The sequence below is a fragment of the Siniperca chuatsi genome, linkage group LG1 (assembly GCF_020085105.1).
Source record: "Siniperca chuatsi isolate FFG_IHB_CAS linkage group LG1, ASM2008510v1, whole genome shotgun sequence".
Classification (NCBI taxonomy): Eukaryota; Metazoa; Chordata; class Actinopteri; order Centrarchiformes; family Sinipercidae; genus Siniperca; species Siniperca chuatsi.
The window spans coordinates 22,783,111-22,804,359 of NC_058042.1; the positions used below are offsets into that span (position 1 = coordinate 22,783,111).

At 38.8% G+C, this 21,249-nt stretch overlaps 3 protein-coding genes across 3 annotated transcripts; 1 reads left to right on the top strand and 2 right to left on the bottom strand.

Moving 5' to 3' along the window:
* Positions 1–6: 6 nt before the first annotated feature.
* cdc42se2 (CDC42 small effector 2) lies at positions 7–6,514 on the bottom strand. The gene is made up of 5 exons (XM_044206983.1): positions 6,376–6,514; positions 4,205–4,447; positions 3,513–3,614; positions 3,338–3,416; positions 7–2,494 (listed from the first exon to the last, which is right to left on the bottom strand). Exons 2-4 carry the CDS (start codon positions 4,256–4,258, stop codon positions 3,342–3,344), a joined length of 231 nt encoding a protein of 76 aa, XP_044062918.1. The 5' UTR covers positions 4,259–4,447; positions 6,376–6,514; the 3' UTR covers positions 7–2,494; positions 3,338–3,341.
* Positions 6,471–10,042, top strand: nip7 (NIP7 nucleolar pre-rRNA processing protein). The gene is made up of 5 exons (XM_044206976.1): positions 6,471–6,631; positions 6,745–6,831; positions 6,921–7,059; positions 9,076–9,216; positions 9,559–10,042. Exons 1-5 carry the CDS (start codon positions 6,576–6,578, stop codon positions 9,676–9,678), a joined length of 543 nt encoding a protein of 180 aa, XP_044062911.1. The 5' UTR covers positions 6,471–6,575; the 3' UTR covers positions 9,679–10,042.
* Positions 10,043–10,128: 86 nt separating this feature from the next.
* terfa (telomeric repeat binding factor a) lies at positions 10,129–21,087 on the bottom strand. The gene is made up of 13 exons (XM_044206940.1): positions 20,655–21,087; positions 19,803–19,898; positions 17,817–17,947; positions 17,443–17,529; positions 15,473–15,613; positions 15,007–15,131; positions 13,759–14,283; positions 12,864–12,983; positions 11,789–11,914; positions 11,551–11,697; positions 11,040–11,122; positions 10,904–10,950; positions 10,129–10,494 (listed from the first exon to the last, which is right to left on the bottom strand). The coding sequence occupies exons 1-13, from the start codon at positions 20,803–20,805 to the stop codon at positions 10,336–10,338; spliced, it is 1,938 nt and encodes a 645-aa protein (XP_044062875.1). The 5' UTR covers positions 20,806–21,087; the 3' UTR covers positions 10,129–10,335.
* Positions 21,088–21,249: the final 162 nt, after the last annotated feature.

Here is a 21,249-nt window from a genome sequence, read left to right on the forward strand (position 1 = left end):
AGTTGGTCAACATCAACATTGAACATTTATTTCTCCTTTTTTATTCTGAAATATGCAGAAAAAAAGACAGATGAATTCCCCTTAAAGTGGGAACTACATATCAGGCAGTTCCTGAGAAAAAAACAACAAAAAAAACACTGCTCCAACTCTACCTTTCCAGGAAGGTTATACAAATAAAAGTAACCAAAAATATGTATGACCCTGAATACATATAAACTGTGGATCCATTACTTTTATGTTACGTATTTACAGTATCATCATAAAATAAGTCCTATGACAGGAATCCCATAAGGAAACATTTTTTTAAGTCACATTCAATCAGTCCACTAGCACAGCCTGCTGGTCACATAATATACTGCAATCTCAGTATGTCTGCACATATTACAGCATTTAGCCCAGAGCTGGAAAAAACAAACTAATTTACACATACGCGATCTCTTCTCACACAGAAATTACTACATAAACATTTAAAGAGGAACAGATGAGATCGGTGACAATATTTTACCCCGATGAATCACATTATTAAAATCTGTTAGTGAATGTTGGGAAAGTGGTTTTAAGGCTGTAAATGATAAGATATCAAATGTGATTAAATCTATTAGCTATTTTCTATCAGGTATTTTATGTTGCCTGGTACCAGCACCAAAGATTTCATTCTTGTATCATAAATAGTATGACAATAGTACTCATTTAACACCAATCTACACAGACTTTCGCTTGACTTAATAACACAACCACATTCTGTTGTTGGAATAGTAAATCATACGATGTACATGGAGGACAAATAATCACGTGTATTAAGATCCAGGCCTGCTGGTTTGATCAACACCTTTAACCTTTTGATTTATAATCACTGTTAGTAGTGAGGAGCTGTGTGTACACAACGAACACTATGGACCCAAAGTAGAAGGGGCCACGCATTTCATATTCTGCTCTGTCACTACCTGCAAAGATTTCATCAAGGTATTTTCAATGGAGCCTGGATCAGAAATTTGGACTACATATGACAATACTGAGGGGACGAAAATGTACCTGCCAGTCAATAAAAAAGGGAGAACATTAACTCTAGTTTGATCACTAACACAATTGACAACCAGTGTAATCAGGAAATACGAGCTGCACTTATTCACTTTTCCCTAAGAGGAAAATTTGATCTCTTTGAAAAAGGAGGGAACATTTTTGCACAAACTGGGAATAACGTAATTAAATGTCCACAGTGGTTCAGAGAGGCATTTAATACCTTTTGTAATTTTAAATGTTTTCGACAAAATAATGTTAACATCACATGAAAACATCTTTAAAACATTGAAGCAACTTAATCACACACACTGCTACAAAGGTGGGTCACATTAGGCTGAATGCCATCTAGTAGCTGTCTGTCAGCTTCTCTCTCTGCCCAAATTGTGAGAGTCAGCCAAAATAAGAACTGAAAGATGATTTTATGTCAAGAGAAATACTTTAAGAAGTCATTAGACGACACAATGTGTAACACAAACTGTGCTGGGAAAAAGGAACAGCAGTTACAACTACCTTACAAAAAGGATATAATGGACATACAGTAGGTAAACTACAGGTTTGAGAATACTGCTGACTGTATCAAACCTGACCCACATTTGTGGCGGTGTTTGCCGTGGTGATTTGGTTACTTCCAAGTTTAATTCTTGGTCTACTGTTGGTACACAAGCCTTAAAAAGAAGAAGATATATATATATATATGAAAAAAACAAACAAGAATCTTGTTGAAACCACTAAGCACCAAGCTGCCAAATGACATAAGTGAAACAAATAACAAACATGACTTCAGAAGGCAGATTAGGAAGTTCGTAGTTTATTAAAATTCTATATGATTCAATCTAAATGAGTATAAAAAAACAGTTGAAATCAATGCGCAATTCCTAAGCAAGTGTGAGTGTACAATGTATGGTCCAGTGTACTCTACTCATTTCAAGTTTATTACAAGACAGCAATCTACAACCCTGAAAGCAACTCAGAGAATCATGAGTATTTCTCAGAATAAAACAATGAACATGTCGCTTTTTGCCTTGCTACCTCTACCTGTCCTTTGATAAACCTCTGAGAATAAAGAAGGAAACTGAATGTTCCAAATCTCCAGCGTGGCCCAGCCACCATGAGGTCCGTTAACAAATCAGATAATAAATACAGGCATCCAAATGAGCTACAACAGCAAATATTTTTTTAAACTATTTTCCTCATGCATACACACAAGCATACGTCTGACTGAGATTATGAGCTTTCTAAACCCTCTTATCTACTCTTTACTTTACGTTACTCTTTACAGTGCAACAGTATGGCAGCAAATGGATAGCAGTGCTTTCATAAAAAAAAAAAAAAAAAAATGGAAAATAAAAATATATACAACATTATGGAAAAGCAGTAGTTTCATCTTTTGGTCCTGCGTCCATTACAGACAGAACTGCTTTTTGAAAATTCTTCCTCATATCAACAACAGTAGTTTCCACAAGACTGTGAAGGGCTGTGAGGGGAAAAAAATGGAACAAATGTTAGGATCTCAAATGCTGCTGATAGGTGGGGTGAGTTAAGCCCAAATCACACAATTTAACCATCAAATCTGAGGTCAAAGTTTGGGCTGAATCTGTTTAGGCACCCGAAGAGTGACGGCATCCAAACATTAACAGTGAAAGTGACCATGGGAGGGAACAAGGCAGGGGGCAACATTAACAGTTAACCAGTTACCTGAGGCTAGTGGAAAGCAATACCAGTGCCCACATCAGGTCAGTGTTAAAAAAAAAGAACAAACAACTAAAATGTACAAAACAAAATAACTCATACAAATGAAAAAACAATAAGTCACTGTCACAAGGAAAATGGAAGGGGTTATCGGAACAGCAAAGCTAATCAAGAGGAAAAGGACATTCACTGGTGGGAGGGCTGAATTCCTCCAATAAAACATGACTGTATAGAGCACAGTATAAGTATGTGCTGCTGTGGCATTTCACCAGTTTCCTTTCAAAGCCACACAAGACAAGCTTGCTGCTGTGTGTAAGCATGATTTGCTGTCATCTGTTATGACACAGCATGGGTGGAGTCAAGTCAGCCACTTTTGGCTGTAACCAGAAAAGTCTCAACATTTCAATGCTGGTGTTCCTTCTCATCAATGCCAAGAACGCTGGTTAAATGTTGCAAAAGAATATTTTTGCATATTTAGACCCTGGGTTGACATGTAAAATCTGTTTTAAATTAAATTTTCCCTCAAAAACAAACTTGATCTTTTACCAGCCACAAATATTTGAATAAAACAAACTAGGCTTGTGTGGCGTTTGGGGTAGTGAAAATTCTGTGGCCGAATATCACTCACCTTGTTACAACTGAGAACCTTCAGACCCTCCATGCACGTAGCCCCCTTTAGATTTCATCTGGGCCTGAACAAGGTCCACCTACAAACATCAAGGTGTAAAATGTTAGTTGACTGAAAATGTATGTTTGCTATACTCTGTTGGTTGGATATTCTGTGAAGAGAACATAAAACTTACTGATGCCAGTCCCAGACCCATGTCCCCCGAGCCTACATGTGTGGTGTGAACAAAGTTTGTCGGTTCCCCGATCATCGAGCGATCGATTCGTCGCCGCCGTTTCTGAAAACAAGTACCATAAAAACATATTTTTTAAACCTAAAGATTACTAGTCTTATCATCCTAAATGTATCTAAGGTAATATTACTAATCAGCGAGGATGGAAAAGAGGTAAACAGCAGCTGAAACACAGCCTACACATTTACTCTTTACCTTCTGAAACTTTGTTTCATTGGCAGTGGACCTGTGCTGTGGAGCGACAACTGAGACACAGGTCGACATTCATGATTCCTTTTATCTTATCTGTTAGTAGACAGACTAGCTGACTACAATGAGCCACAACAACTGGTAGTTCACTGCTACAATATAAACCTTATTGAATCCAAGTAAGTGTCGTGTTAGACAGTGGGATGTTGTTAGCTAGAGGCCCTGCTGCATTCTTATTTATTCTATAATAAAAGAGGATGTAACATATGTTTTGTCAGGCACAACACAAGCACAATGTTTTTAAAGAAACTTTATCTAAGAATAGTGAATATTCACCAGAGAATAACTGCTTGGTTTATTAACCTATATTCTATCTAAAACGCAACCCACTTTAAACAAAGCAGCGGCATTAAAAATTGAGCCAATCAATTTGTCTTCATACTCACAGGTTGTGGCTGCTCTGCAATGCAGCAGCTGAAACAAACCCAGAACTCAGTCATTCTGAGGCAGACGAATAAGCCACAGCAGTTTCCTCTCTCACTTCAGACGTTTCTCTGTGTCTGTCTTCCTGTTCAGTGTTACCAGAGCCACAAACACACGCAGGAAACTGATGACAGACACAGGCCACTGGTTTCTCCTGGAGTAAACCGTTCACAAGAACTGTTCTCCCAACACAGGGAAGCACACTCCTGTCAACACATAAAAGGTGTAGGGGAAAAAAAACAAAATCATTTTGTAATTGTATACGGATATACTATGTCATTATTGTCAAGGTTGTCCTTAAATATCTACACTTTGCTTTTCCTGTCAAGCTCCCACAGATTTGGATTAGTGATTTGTGGGCACCTTCTTGCAAGGCACAGGTCTAATTTTCCTGAATAAAAATTGTCGTATACCGCCTGATGGCAATAGTTTGAAGTGAAAAATAGTATAATGTGGTTAATTTAGTAACTTGTTTTGTGCCTAGCGTGCGCAAAACGTTTGTTAGTAAGGTCAAACTTAGAGGCAGGTGAACATATAGTTCTTCTAATAAAAAATACTTCTATTTCATATTTATTTGCAGATTTACTTTTTTTTTTTTTTTAAATAACTGCACTTACACACATTGACTGTATATACATTTCAGGTATTCTGACGTTCTCATACAGAGAAATAAACTGTACAATGTGAAAAACTGAAATCTAAAGAAATATGATGTTATACAAATGCAAATATGTGTGTGTTGTACAATACTGTGCAAGTCTTAAGGTGGAATCTCAAAATGGAAGAAATCAGGTCAGCATGTACTGTGTGTTTCAATGTGGGATACTGAGCAGTCACCTACTATAAAACACAGGTTGTCCAAGTGATCGGTAGGTTTCACTTTTCCTTTTGTAAGTGCTCTCTTGTGGTAAACAACAAAGATTATTTGATTTTAATGATCAGCCTATGTTTCAGTGTTCTTCATGCTGTTATTAGCAGTGCAGCTTTGATAAGGTATCCATTTTAATTAATATCTCCCTGGCGTTGAAATAATCTAGAGGCTTATTTCACTAACGGTTCAGACAAGCAAATGTAGAAAAGAAAATTTGGTGCATCAACTGACAAAATGACTGAAAATGCCTATGCTGTTACCACTTAACATTTTATGTTGTGGTGACTGCTACATACCCTTTATCACAGGCGAGAAACAATTGCTTTTAGGAGTACAGGATCTCCAAATGATGACTCAAGATGACACTTTTATTTTAAGGAAATACACAAATCTGAGCTACTGGAAAGACACAAGACACTTAAGAACAACAGAAGAAATGTAGGGGGGAGGCTGTGTTTTTGAGGATCAGGTATTTCGAGATTTGTCAGGTCAGTGAATAGAATGGTATTGCTGTGTAAAACTTTACTTGGCAGCATCAGAAAAACAGGATCAGCCCCCCCCCCCAGCCATTAATGCTGTCAGACAGGAGGTGACAGGAGGATCAAATGATCTGCCAAATGCAAAGAGCTCGCTGACAAAGTAGATTCCCTAATTTGTAACTCTGGCTGTACACATCACTGACATTTAACTGTTACTGTGCACTCCCTACAGTGCCAGAGAACGAGTACAGAGGTGCTTAATGTTGATCTTAATGACTGTTGAGTTTCTTAAAAAGATTACTTACTCTGCCTCTGATCTCAGATTACACGAACGTGATCAGTATTTACAAACAATTGAACGTTATGTAACTTCGCACCGCTGCGGCAAAGACTCTTCTCTTCACACGACGAGTCCGAGCTAAAATCACAACTGGGTGGTATTAAGTGTAGTTACTGATGGCATGCCAGTGTTTCACAATTGATTTAAATTGAATTGCTTTAGTAGAGCGGGGTCGTTGCCTGTAGCGAACCAGCGTTAGCACTGTCAGCTGCTAACAGAGTTAGCTCACAAGCTAATGTTCCCTAGCTCGCTAATAGCAGCAGGTCCGTGTTTTTTTCCACTGACAGCCGGCTAACGAGGCTAACTGTGCCCGTTTTCGAATGTGTGACTTCGATGTTCAACAAAAACGAAATGTAAAACAAATGAATTTTCACGTAACTGTTTACCGGCTATATAGTAAACCTGTTTCCAAGAGGTATTATAATTTTATGTGAATAAACTTACCAGATGGTGGCCGGTTTGCCGAAGTAAAAACGTACGATCGACTGAAAGCTAAAGAATGCATTAAAAAAACAACCAGGAACTGAGCTCGCTGATTACGTCAATTGACTTCCGTTATAGAGTGTGACCGCTTCCGTGTTGATCCACGTTTTTCACAGGAGGTGCAAGTATTCGCTGATAAAAGTTGTTTTTAAATACTCAAGATGAGGCCACTAACAGACGAAGAGACTAAAACGATGTTTGAGAAGCTGTCAAAATAGTAAGTGAACTTAGAGGACATTTTTGCGTGCATGTTTAGATTCAAATAATACCAAAACTGTTAGCATGCTTGTTAGCCTATGTGTGTGACCCTCGTCTTGTATCCCACAACAGCATCGGAGAAAACATAAAACTTCTAGTGGACCGACCTGACGGTACCTACTGTTTCAGGCTACACAATGACCGTGTGTACTACATGAGGTAATCCAGGATAAACAAACACTCATGTTTTCAGATCTATCAGTACTTATAAATCGAGAAATTAATGTATCATCGTTTCACGTCCACAGTGAGAAAATTCTTAAGTTGGCCACAAACATTTCCCGGGACAAGCTCGTGTCAGTGGGAACATGTTTTGGAAAGTTCACAAAAACCACTAAGTTCCGTCTGCACATCACAGCTCTGGATTTCCTGGCGCCCTATGCAAAGGTGACTATGGGTGCATCTCATTTTTATTATTTGTATCTTTGCTTCCATCATTTGCATCCCTTCCTCTCTCCTTAGCTCCTACAAATGAAGGGTGGAGTAAGAGATGCAATGGGGAGATGGAGGAAGTGAGACAATACAAATATTTAGTGAAGTAACATGTCCTTTTCAGTAGAGCCTCAATTTGAATTGATGCCAAATGACGGCTACACCCCTGGATCATCTGTCAGAGAGCCTCTGAAAAGCTCACAGGAAGAACAGTGCACCCTGGAGTGACACAGAGAGCAACAGTGGCTAATGGCTGGCCACCCTCATGGTCCAGTGGTATATGTCAATTCTTAGTTCCACTGTTGCTCTACTGGCATGTCACACCGGCAGATACCACTCTCCACCTGCTTTTACAGATTTTTACTGAGAGACGATTTCATGCTACTTGCTAGCTCATGCCATAAAATTGTACTAGCAGGTTACGACAAACATGCAACATGCCACTAATTTGACCGTTAATGCTAAGTAGATGCCAGTGGCTATGTCAAATGCCACAATGTATTTTTTCTACCGGTAAAAAGTGGTCTGTCAGTGGAACATAGCAGTGGTGTGCTGTTAAGCATAACGTTACCACATTAGAGGCATGTGTCAGTAAGACTTGGTGTATTTAAGTGGTATCTGCCAGTGGAACATGAGTGACATGCTGTTTTGATGAGCCATATGGCAGTAGAACATCAGCAGCATACCAACAGGCCTTTTTCACAGCAGACATCTTGACTTGTGATAGTAGGAAAAGCACAGGTGTTACTAATAACATTAACAATGGCTCCCTTCTATTCAAGTGTCCCAGTAGGCCCAGAGACTGAGCCAGAATCGTCATATGCCACTAAGCAAGAGTGGCACACCATTAGCCGCTTTTTGATTTCAGCATTGCCGTTACTGCTGGCGATTTATTTCATGTATTGGCCACAAGTGAAATTGCAGTCACTCGCATGAAGCGCTCAGGTCCAAAGGCACATCAATGTCACATGTTCAAACACAGCTCCTTTTAGTTACATCAGTTTATGGTTGATGCAAAATATAGTTTTTGTAATAGTCATGTTTTGTAGCATTGATATTCAAACGCTCCCATTGTGTTCATAACGATCAACAAACTTGTTTACCAAAGCCACAGTTGGTGTAAAGAGGTTGCCAAGGCAGACACACATGCGCCTACATAGGAGTCCTCATGAGGCAGGAGCTAGGTATAACTTTGCCGTCTAAAACACAGAAACCAGCTTAAATACTGAACATTGACTGACGGAAGTAAAGAGCTCATTCCGGTTGTACTGAGCAACCAGATAAATTAGTCCTGCTTTGTGAGACCTCTTCCTTATGTTTACCCCTGCATACACAGTCTTAAATCCATTCACCCAGCCAGGCACCACATGTGGCTATTAATTACATATTTTTGAAGCTGTTTGATGGAATATTAGAGGAAGTTAAAATGTCTGATATTTTACAATGCAATAACCTAATATAACTTCTATTGCTGCTCTTTGCATGCTGCATTGCATGAGCACCGATGATATTATCCTGGAATTACAATATGAGCTATATTTTTGGCTCTGATAATCAAATAGTGACCAATAGATGCTGTGACAGACCTACTTGAGTTTGATGTAGATGTATGTATCTTTGTTGGGCTCTCCTCGGTGCCTGCCTTGTGTTTTTATAAAGATCTGTGTTGATAATTCACAGGGCAATAGCTAAAGTTTGTGCACACAACTTGTCCTGTTTCCATTATTTAAAAAAAAAAAAAAAAAAAAAAATGTAAAATATTTTATTTGGTTTATTATATAGTATTTTTTTATTATTGTTAGTTGCCTTCTGGAGCTAGGCACACACTCATTTCACTACACAAACTGCATATGACTCTGTATGTATGTGACAAATAAATGTGATTTGATAAAACATTTAATCTCTGCCAATAAGATTAAGTTAGGTGTACTCATGTATGAATACTTGAAGCTTTTCTGTCCATGTCTTCAGTTCAAGGTGTGGGTGAAACCTGGAGCAGAGCAGTCTTTCCTCTATGGGAACCATGTGCTCAAATCTGGGCTTGGGAGAATCACTGAGAACACTATGCAGTATCAAGGAGTTGTGGTCTACTCCATGGCTGATGTGCCCCTGGTAAGTTCTGCAAGTGTGATGCTGTATTGCTCATGCGGATGAGGACAGCGCTCACAGTGCACGCCCTGGGGTTTATATTCCCGCTGGGGCAACTCGTGCTGAAAATGTTGAGTGCACATGGGATAGTTAATGTTTCACATAAGAGCATACTGAGATGTTAGTGCTATGGTGTGGCCTTTGGTTGTATTTCTTCACAGCAATGCATCATACATGAATTGAATATATCTACACATACTCTGTACCAAAAATTCAGAATCATATTTAGACCATAAGACAAACAGATTTTGATCTTTATCCATGTTCGAGGGGATTTCTGAATCAGTTGTGTGTCTTATTTCTCAGGGGTTTGGAGTGGCAGCCAAGTCTACCCAGGAGTGTCGGCGAGTGGACCCCATGTCCATTGTAGTGTTCCACCAGGCCGATGTGGGGGAGTTCATTAGGAATGAAGACACATTAACATAAAAGATGCATCAACAGCGGGACTGTCAAATGCCCCTTTTCTTAACCCATTTCATACACAGTAACATTCACTGAAATTCACACCCAGAACAGCTGCTGCTCTTTTAACAGAAGTGGTGGGATTTAAATGCCTTGTTCAAGGGTACCTTAATGGCAGATATTTCCAATGAACAATCTAGGGACTGAAATAGACCTCTCTATTGACTCACTTTGGGATATGCTAATCTGCCAGCTACAGGATTCCTTTGTCACAGAGCCTCCTGATACTCCTTCATTAAGTCAAATCTTGTCAAAAAGGGGAATGCTTGTTTTTTTTTTTTTTTGTAAATGTCATCTTTCAAATAAATTCTTAATGTGTTTGTATTTATTTGAGTCTTTGCAAACTTGCTGCAGTGAAAATGCATGTATCAGACAACGTCACGGTTTTCTATAACAAATTGACAACTAATCTTCCAAATTTAACCATGAAAATTTATTGAACTGGAAAGTGTCAAGAATCTAAACTGTACAATAGCTTTTAACATGATGACATGAAGCGGTATAACCTGAAAATTAAACTCCTTTGAGGAACCAAAATTGTGGAGGTGGGGGAAAAAAAGTTCACTTTAGAACGTTCTCCATCTTGTGGCATCAAGTCCACTTGAACTTGTCTTGAACTGCTCACACCATCTTTGAGTTCTTCATTGTTCTCCATCTGTCCTTAAGGTTGACATTTGTTCGATCCTTGAAGGAGTAATATGCCTTAATCTTACTCCAGTTGCCCTCTCCGAATTTTTTGACCCCTTCTCTCAACTTCTCAGTCTCACTCTCAGTCCACTTCTGCAACACAACAGAAACAAGGTTACTCAGTTTTCTGCTGCAGTGACAAACCGCCAGCCCAAAACAGACAATGCTTTGATCTATCTATCTGTTAGTGTTGTTGCATCATAATGCAGCTGACCAAATTGAGAAGTCTGCTTGTGTGGCGCTTTCAGCATCTGCTGGAACAATCAGACACCTGAAAGTTGCAGGCTGGCAAAGCAACTTCTTGAATGCAAGAAGCGACTAAAATCCATGTTATCCTTTCTACGTCAATGATTGTCATTCAGGTTTGATATTCCCACAATATATCTTGTAAATGTGGCTCTCACAACTAATTTTTTTTTTTAAACTTCCTAATGCACCGCAACAAATTTGTTTCTTCATTTTTGACTTTTGAGTATTACAAACCAAGTCTTGTTATACATACCCTCTTCCTGTGGCCTGAATTTGAAATGGTGCTCTCGTTGGGCGATCCTTTGAGAAAAACAAAGATACATTACAGCATGAACAGGATCACAACTGAATTTACGCAGGGTTCATTACAATATCTGATGAAATATTACCGCTCTTCTTTCTGGAGGTGAAAAAAGACTCTTCATCGCTCCATGTATCCTTACTCTCCTTTGCATTATTGTACAGCCATTTCCTGTGAACAAGAGCAGAGTTTCTTTCATAACGGTAATTGATAAACAGCTGTGAAAAACAAACAAAAGGGACACATCTTAGATTATTTTAGAGCTGTTTAAATATGCTGGATGGAATTTTGGTTTGTGTTTGTAGTGAAGCTAGTATGAAATCTCTTTCCAGTAAATACATTTCTCTAGTTAAGTCATTAATATGTGTAACTTTTGTGTGACTTTTAGAATGAATACTGGGGGGGGGACAAATACATGTCAACTTGGTGACTTTTAAAAAGTGTATTAATCAAAATGACAAAGTACATTCATTATCTTCTAAAGCTGGTGAACGGGTGAATTTTCCGTTCTTTTAAAATACTGTTACTGTTGCATGTTTTGCTAGAATTCATTCTCAACAGATGAGTCCATCCATTCTTCAAGCTGATGCTTCACTCACCATTTTGAATGGAAAGGACCTTTGTCTTGAGCAGAGCCCTTGTGAGGGGTGGAGCTTGTTTGAGGCACGGGGCGAAGAGGGAACTGTTCGGGTGAGCTGTCCAATGAAGAATCTCTGATACACATGTCACCTGTATTATCTGGATCCCTGGATAAAAACAAAGTTTACCAAATGTTGTCAGTCCTTGAATCGCAGTCACACTATCGTGACATCAAATTAATGTTTTATTTGGACTTGCTTGCTGAGAGGATCGCTGGCAAGTTGTTCACGAGGTTTCCGCACTGGGGTTTTGCAGGAAGCCGGCGACTCCTGCTGGTCTTCTTCCTCACTGTCTGATGACGACTGCTTTGACTTAGTGGAGTTTCTACCATGATAAGAGTTTGAGAGTAAAGCATTGTGCAGAAAAGGAGAGAACTGTTCTGACTACAATCATGCTTTGCTCTTTGTCTGTCAAATTCACTAACCATGTTATAACTGTCAAAGTAATTGCACAATGTGTACTTGTAAAAGGACAAAAAGATTACATTTCCTTTCAGATCACATTAAATGGAAACAAATGTGAAACTTTACTGGCTATCAGTGATGTTTAGCATAAACTATGAAAATCTTGATATTGCAACACAACATTTAACTGCTATATGGACACAACACTTCAAAAGTGTTTTGTCAAGTCTGCTAACCAGTGTCTACTCGATGTCCCCAGATCCCGGCTTCAAATGGAGACCTTGCATTTGCCGTCTTTAACCATAAACTTTGGAACAGATGACCTCTTACAGTTAGATCATCCAGTTTAGGTGGCATTTTTCAGAAACAAAACAGCAAACTAAGCAAACTAATAGGGCGTTTCGACTGGAGGAACCAGGGACTAAATTTAGTTCTTGCACAATAGTTCCAGGTGGCAAAAAAGAAAGAAAAATGTTTTGTGTGTGTAAAAGTTGTTTAAAAAAAAAAAAAAATAATCTTCACAGTTCACATGTGGTGGAAACGCAAACAAGAATGTGCAAAAGGGTCTTATAGTTCCCAGTTTAATTCCCAGTAAAAAGAGCTTTCAAATTGAGCCCAGGTTTTTGAGGTCAAAGGTCAAGCACCTTAAAGATTTCAGGGTTTTTGGAAAGGTTTCTGTGGTTGAAACGGGCTAATTAAAGACTGATATTCGTGGCCAGTAGAGACCATGCTATTCCTGAAACTCCTAATTGACCTAGGTTGTTATGACAGACCGACAACCTGTGGTCTCAATAACATGGCTCAACGTTACGACATGGTAATAAGCCATATGGCAAGCCTGTGAGGTGATAGTGTACATCTGGACTCACCTGCTAAGCGAAATGTTGGACTGGTTATGGAGTTTTCCCACACAAGTTTCCCCGTTGGCCACAGAGCAAGGGGGCTCCTCCTCATTGTCTGCTGACAACTCTGCCAAACTAGTCGAGGCGCTGCATGACAAAACAAGCTGTTTTAGTGCCCACAAGCAGCCTACTCATGATGAAATGTGCTATACAAAGGCAGGTGTAAAATCGATTTTTGTCCATAGAGATGCTCTATGTGTATTATCAGAATCTACAAAAAAAAAACAAAAAAAACAATAAAGAACTATTCGTAATCGGAACCTACTTTCAATACAAATATAGAAAATCAATGTGATGTAGTTAGAGTCAAGTGATCTGATACTGATGACCTATTAATTTTACATTTCTGAATAGTCCCTGTAAAACTCACTGTTATCGCCCTAGGTTTTACACACTTATTTTAGTGAGTGCTCTGTATCACGACATGTAGTTGTACTCTGTTACACCTTGCACTTTTGAAAAGCTCTGTTAGCTTGTAGCATGCACAGACAAGCCTCCAGCCCACAGGTGATAGATCAAAACATACTGTCTCTTGAGACACCATTACAGTCAAAACCATCATCTTGACTAATTGTGAGGCTAGACAGGAACAGGCCTGTGTGATGGAGATAGAGCAGCTTTGGGCAGTGAAATCACTGTTTGAGCAACATTGATTTATTTGCCTATTTAAGGACCATTTTTTAAAAATGTTTAAAATTAAAAGACCACCGATCGCATCATTTGAAATTAATATATGCAATGGTATTCTGATTGTCATTTGATTGATCAGAGTATCCTCTAACTTCATGTAAAAATTACCTTGTAAAAAGTGACTTCTAAAAATAGCCAAAAAGTAGGTTTTTTTTTGTTTTTTTATATTTACCTGCTGTAGATTTTGTTGGCTCGTCTGGGGTGCTTCCATGTGAGTATGGTAAACTCATGGTCTGCTACTGGGTTCTGCAGGTCTTTATTATTGTGTATAGTCGGTGACTGTAGTGGCTCTTCTGTCCTTACTTCAACCTCCAGTTCCTGAGATGCTGTTGTGCACTGCGAGCTCCCCTGGCTGTCCGGCTCGACCACCAGTCGTGCCACAGTGTAAAGCCGCCTGTTCCTCAGCACTGAGGGTGTTTTTGAGAGTGAACCTGCCTGGGTTTGAGGAACAGCATGTGTTTGTGGTTGGTCTGCTGGGGAAGCCTCCATGGGGCTGCCAGAGTCTCTCTGAAAAAGCCCATCCTGCGCTGAGTCCCGCTTGGTGCCCTTCTTGGGAGTAGGTGAGAGGCACAGGGAAAAATCTTTTCTTCTTGCCTGCTCCTCTTCCTCCAGCTGAGCAAATGTTCTCTCATCTGAACCTGCAGCCAAAGCCCTGTAGGTCACCTCCAGCCTGGTCATCTCGATAGTTTTATGTTTACTGGAAGATAAGATAGAGACAAGAAAAAGAGACTGAACAAGGTATTTAGGCCAGAGAATAAGAAGGGTCATCTGTCGACAGATTTAGTTTAGAATAGGAAAGATTCCCATGAAATTGTAATGGAAACATTCTAGCCTGGAGCCCTAAAATGTCCCTGATCATACCAGATGTAACTAAGTACCGATAAATGTTTTTCAATCAAATAATGTGCTTGGATATGGTGAGCAAAGTAATAACATATGATTATATGGGTACTAAATGTGGTTAGCTTAGCTGCTAATGGTGGGTATCAGGGTATTAGTAAAGATAATAATAATTGGGGGACCACATTGTTTCCTCTAAACCTTCCTGATAATGGCAGACAGATGATTTGACGGTTTTGACATTCTGACTCTGTGAGGCCTTGGCCCTCCCTCAGAGATGGAGCCTACTAAAAACAAGATCTGCTGTCAGCCAGATGATGCGTTTTACATCATCTGGCACACAGCCAAGAGAGGCGGTGGGGAAAACATCTGGAGACACAGAACACAGTGGCAATTTTTGTAAAAACTATAAAGTGATCCTTTTTGCCACCGCTGTTTTGCAGCCCAATGATGAGAGGGGTAGAGAGTGTGTCATATGATGTTACGTGACTTAACAGAAGCCATACTGCTTTGCCAATTTTGTATGTTAACAGTAATGATGAGCTTGTTTGAAATGAACCAAGAGGGAGAGAGAGCCTACAATGGTGCAAACTGGACACTGTTTCTTCGTGCACTAGAGGATGGGCCGGGTTCGTCTTGCTCATCAGGTCCAGCTGCCTTGTTGTCTGGCTTCGCAAGTCTTTCATCAGCAAGCCGTTTTGCAGCCTGTTACACATACACAAATCAACAGTGTTATATCTGTGGATTGGCTGAACAAATGTCAAGGTCATCACAGGCAAAGCTTTCTTATTGAACTCATATGAAACAGTTTTCAAAGGCTGAAGAGGACTCATGATTGGTTAACAATTAAATACACTTCTAAAAAGCTTTTGGTGTAATCAGAAAATTAGTGCTGTTGACAAATCGGCTTTGAAGGGCAATACAATCTCAAACACACATTTTACAGTCAAAATACCTCACTAACAAAGAAAACAAAACAAAAAAATAATTAATTAATGCTTCACTAAAATGAGCCTTTATCGTGTGCTTATTACTGAGCAACATACCTTGTGGAGAAAGGGAACACTGAATGGGAGGAGCCTCTGGCAAAAGGCCAACATCTCCTCCTTGAACCATTTGAAGTTGATTTGCTCGATGACTTCATGTGTGTTACTCTTCTGACGGATGAGACCCATGAATATAGCTTTCTACAGAGAACAGACATTTAGTAATGTGAAACACATGGCATGCTCACAATTAAACATAAAATCATTAACAGGCTAAAAAACATGAAGTGTTTTAAAACACTAGCACAAAGATGCTTCTCAGGGAAAGACACATGTTGGAGGTCCTGTGGAGCAAACAGGCAAATCGTTATTATATATTCTGGGGTTGCCTAGTGCTTTTGCAATATTGGAAAAAAAATTAAAATTAGTATATGGAAAATGTACTGAAAACAGCAATCCCATTCAGTTTTGAGAATTTTTTTGGGTACGATAACAGATAACAGTTGAAGGTTTTGAAAATAAATATATGTTTAATATTTTGTTAATAGCAAGCAAGACAGTGCTCACAAAAGAGGATGACCAAAGTAACTCCTACGGTCGGGGGCTGGATTAATATAATTCATAATATTTTTGTAATGGAGAAAGTAACGTGTTTTAAGACTTGAACAAGAAAAGGTTGAAAGTTGCTGGAAATCCTGGATTGAATATGTACCACCTTTTAGATCGGACTTTAGGTAAAATGACAGTATGACAATAAGTCTCCTGGGTTCTTAAGCTACTCTAATGTTCCCTGTTTAGTTTTTACTTCTGTGGTGTTTTTACGCCCTTTTTTTCTTAAAAGGTGTATATGTATACAGCCAGAACGCCCTTCTTTTATTCTATGTTATTTATTTATTTACCCCCCTTCTTTCTATTTGGATAATGATTTTAAAAAAAGTCAGTTTACTATCACTATTGTTTTTTTTCCTCAACTCATACTTACATTCTTCTTCTCCTACTTATTACTTCCCTTAGCCAGGATAATACTTAATTATTTATTGATGCTAACAGGTACATACAAACATGTGTAGGGGCTTATTCAAGTTAAATTACACAAGGCACACAAACAGATGTGTGACTTTAGGTGTATAAGTACACATGCACAATGGTATGAGGATCGCCTGGTCTTGTCTTTTTATTTTATAGCATGACTATGATTATTATTTTATTCACTTATTTATTTAATTATTTTTTTTAGTGTTACATGTAGAATTAAAAATATTTATTTGTGCCTAAATTAAAACATGCTTTCACTGGGTAGTAAATAGTGTGATTAAATAAACTGTTTTTCCTTTAGTAAATCAGGAGCTTTTAATATTAATATAATATAATAATTAGAATAAATCCACAATGTTATGATGGTAGGGGGCTCAGTGGTTGAGTTTTTACAGACTGCTAAAGACTAAACAGAAGAAATGTATTTTACTTTCAAAGGAGATGTGTAACATTAACTAAGTACATAACTCTTTGACTGGAAAATTTAACAAACTCTAACAACCTGAGTGTCCTTTGATGTCCTTGTGATATTGATTAGGCTGCCCCAGCATCTATATTAGGCTTTGATTAGTGTAACATTACTTGTGTGTCGCTCAGCCCCCGCTGTTATTGGCTGGCAGCTACATACCACTGCCCAAAGGTTGACGCCCAGTAACGTCCCGAACACAGCAAACTAAAAAGAAACTAAGAAAATACAGGGAGGGGGAAGCGTCTCTGCAAATACAGACACCGCCACACACTTCTAGTGGGTCATTTTTGGGATTATTTATGTAGGATCTATACATAGTTTTTTTTTTTTTTTTAGGAAAATCCTACTTATTCTGCTTTTAATTAATTGTAATATCACATGATTATAATTCAATACACAACATTTTTGCTCACAATGAACACTGCAACATTTCTATAACAATGTGGAGAGGAAGTCAAATGCTGATTTGGCTCACTGAAATTATGGAGTTACTGAGTGAAAATGCTGCTTTAGATACTGAACTCACCTTGCCAACCACTGGTTTGGGACAGTGTTTGTTCAGCACCTCTTCTGCTTTGTCAAACTCATTGTTCTTAATGAAAATCCCCACGATCTAAAGACAGAAATAAAAAACAATTTGTTAAATCAAATTTTTGTGAAAGCAAGTATCTTAAAAACAAGTCTAGTTTCTTTGTGTATTAGGCGCTTAGGTAGCATGAGCTGATGTATACACACACACACACACACACACACACTCACGGGTTTGCATCATAATTTAAACCATAGCTTTTGATTTAACAGGGCTATTTGCATGCCTTCATGTCAGCAGATGTCACAGTTGAACCAATGCATGTAACATGAATGTAAAAAACAAAAATAACAAAAATGACATTAACTTACCATCTCTTTAAGTGAAGTGCATACATTCTTGAAATCCTGTGGTGGGATATTGAATTTCTGGTAATTTTTTTCCAGTAACACTAAGGCTGATTCCAGAGGACTTATTGACCCGTCAGACTCAAATGACATGTCTGTAGGCAAACACAAAGCAATATTCATTGTAGTGTTTGGGTCACAGTATGCTAGTAGGATTGAATGTACGCTCACTGATTTAGGGAAAAGCCTTGAATTCGGTTTTACAATTGTGTTGTAACGATACATTCACATCATTTTTCACATCTTCAAGATTTTACTGATCACTTCTAAAGCACATCTAGGCCCCAAGGTACATAGCAGAAATGTTTTCCCCATATGAGCCAGTTCGCAGCCTTAGATTTTCAGGTGGGGCCCTTCTGGCCGTTCCAAAACCGAGGCTTCAATCTTAAGGTGACCATGTTTTCTTTTAAATCACTTCTTAAAACCCATTTTAATAGACTCGCTTTTATGTGATGTCGTCTCTACTGTGTTTGTTGCGGATTTTGTCCTCTTGTTTTACCTTTGTGTTTTGTGTGAAGCACCTTAAAATGTGTCAAGAATAACTCTACTGTCTACTGTCACTATGTATTGAAAATGTATCTGACTTATTTTTTTTGTTGAGACAATGCCTGACGAAGATCTCTGACACATCGAAACTTTGCTCAATTAAAATTGCTGGGAGCTATTAGTACAGTGTGTGGATCTCTGATTCTTGACTTAACTGTGAAATTACAAGAATGATAATAAAATGCTAATAAAATAACGAAAAATTGTGAAAAACATCTTATTTTATGGAGCCCCCTAAAGGTCACGGTGAGATTTTTTTGAGGACTACCACCCCCCACACCACCTGCATTTTGCGTTACCTCGCAATACTTTTCTTCTTCCATTCCTTCTGAGCTATATATCTATTTATAATGGAAGTTAGTGTGGCGATTCTCAAGTTAATGCATTTAGCACTGTTTATAGACACCTCACCTTATATGATGTCCATTGCAAAGAAGTTATCAAATAGAACATTATCAAACTTCTGGGTAGAAGCTGTATGTATAAGGGACATCAATTATTGCTCCACACTTATAGCAACACGCCTTCTACCAAAACCTGTTTCAGCATTGAAGGTTACTTTAATCTGTTTTGTGCGAAGAACAGAGGACCCTGCGCAAAAAGCTTTCCAGCTTGCGTTGGTCTGCATTCCTGATGTATCTCTGCAAGTGGTTCAATGCTGTCTGCTCTTTCTGTGACAGAACCACAGACTCTGTTTGCAGCATTTCAGTCGCCTTCTTGTTTGTTGCTTTCTTTGACTCATACAAATACAACACATTAGCTTTATGGGGTAGATTCAACTGCACATCTGTAATTTCACCTCTGGAGACGTCTTCTTTTCCTCAGTGAAACCCCTCTGGGGTACAGTAACTGTTCACAAGTGAAACCGACAGCATCCCACAGATTGCCGTACTGCTTTCTTCTTGATCTAAGAATTAGTTTCATTTTACTTTCACTAATTACATAACCATGCATGCATATTGAGCAGGAGTACTATATCAGCATACTTAATGCCCAGTACAAAGGAACGTTCAATTCGCTATTCGATATACTGTTGTGTTGCGATGGGAGCAGCTGAGCAGAAATAGACATATGGCTCTGAAGGAATGGAAGAAGAAAAGTATTGCGAGGTAAGCAAATTTTACTGCCAGAGAACGCAAAACATATTGCGAGGGAATGTAAAAGTAGTCCTCAAAAATGTTCTCTCAGTGACCTTCAGGGGGCTCCTTAGTATCTGAGTTACTGGTAGACAAGTAAATATTACTCTGCATTTTGCCATGGAGCTTATCTTTAATAATGTTTTCTGCTATGCACAGACAGAAAATTGTACACATAAATGCAGCTGAATTAAATCCCCAATAATAAACATTTATTGTACAAAGTTATGGAGATGTGCCATGATGAATGCATTAATGTTGATCTCACCAGGACTTTCACCCGCATGTATCCGGCAGAGAAACTGCAATACTAGAATCTTTGTTGGACTGGTATCAGTGCCCTCCATAGGACGAGCCAAGACACCTGTAACAAGACAATGAATAGGCTTGTCATTTCCCCTAAAAATACACGTTCAGATAGTAAGTAATTAATTCACACTCATAGCTGGCTCTACACTATGTGGTCTTTATACCGAATAATGCATTCACCTCCTACCACTCAGTAAGGACAACTCAAACCAAACTGATAGGAATCAAACGGTGTTATCAGCACAAACTTTATTTCACTGACTTTGACTTGCCAGTGAATTTGACACTCGGCATTATTTTTTTTCCGCATTTAAAAACCTCACTTTAGCATAACATTTTAGTATAACTATCTGAAATGCTATGCATAAAAACACCAACAGTTCGCCTTCAGAAATATCAAGAGATTAACCAAGGAAACTTTGCAAATTTCAGGCCACTCGTATCAAGGCAATGCTACTTCCAACAGATACAGAGTCAGTCTAATAAAACACTGATGACTCTTAAGCGACACAAAAGGTTAGATTTATGCTTTATCGGAATAGTTTTCTAACAGTATTTTTCGGTCTTGCAAAGGCTAAGCTAGCTACCTGTAGAGGAGTAATACTGTCGGTGACGAGCATGAAGCACAATTCAAAGCGGGCCAGTAACGTAACACCTTTTAGGACAGTTGATATGCGGTAAACAAAACAATCTGGTAATGCCATGTTGGTCGGAAACAATGAGCTGTTAGCTAAACTTACGTTAATTCTAACATAGCTTGGCGGGCAAGAAGCGACAAACGATTAAGAGGCAGTTTGTTAACGTTACTTACGTTCAAGTACATTTGTAATGTCACAGAAGTCCGCGTATTGCTCCTTTTCAAACAACTCTAGCGCCAGAAAAAAATAATAATCCACCAGCCAGCGGTTGACCACAGGTTCGAAGTCATTTAGGTGGCTGTTTACAGTTTCACTTGCAGCCATATTCACAACATATCAACGGAAGCAGGAGGGAGTTAACGATTTCTCTGTGTTGAAGGCGGGGAAAAGATACAATGGCTGCCATGGGAAAAGGGGCTTGTTTTCTCTGAGTTTAGCTGTTCAGGCAGCGCTTCCCAGTTTTGTGGCGCCACAAGAGTAACCATTCAAAAACGTAAATACGCACGAATAACGTTAGGATTATGATCAAAAATGAAATCAAGCATAATCAGAATCTGTCAATCCAACTGAAGAAGACGACATTTGATAAATGCTTTGGGAAAAACTGACGCCTGACAGTTCAAGTTCAGGGAATAAAAATACGAAAGTGACCTAATTATTGTTTTCTGAGTTTATTGGCAGATGTCACACCAGCAGAAAACATTATACTGCCACCCACTGGTCTGGAGGGAGTAGAGTACTGTCGCTTTTTAAAAAGTCAAAGGTTTT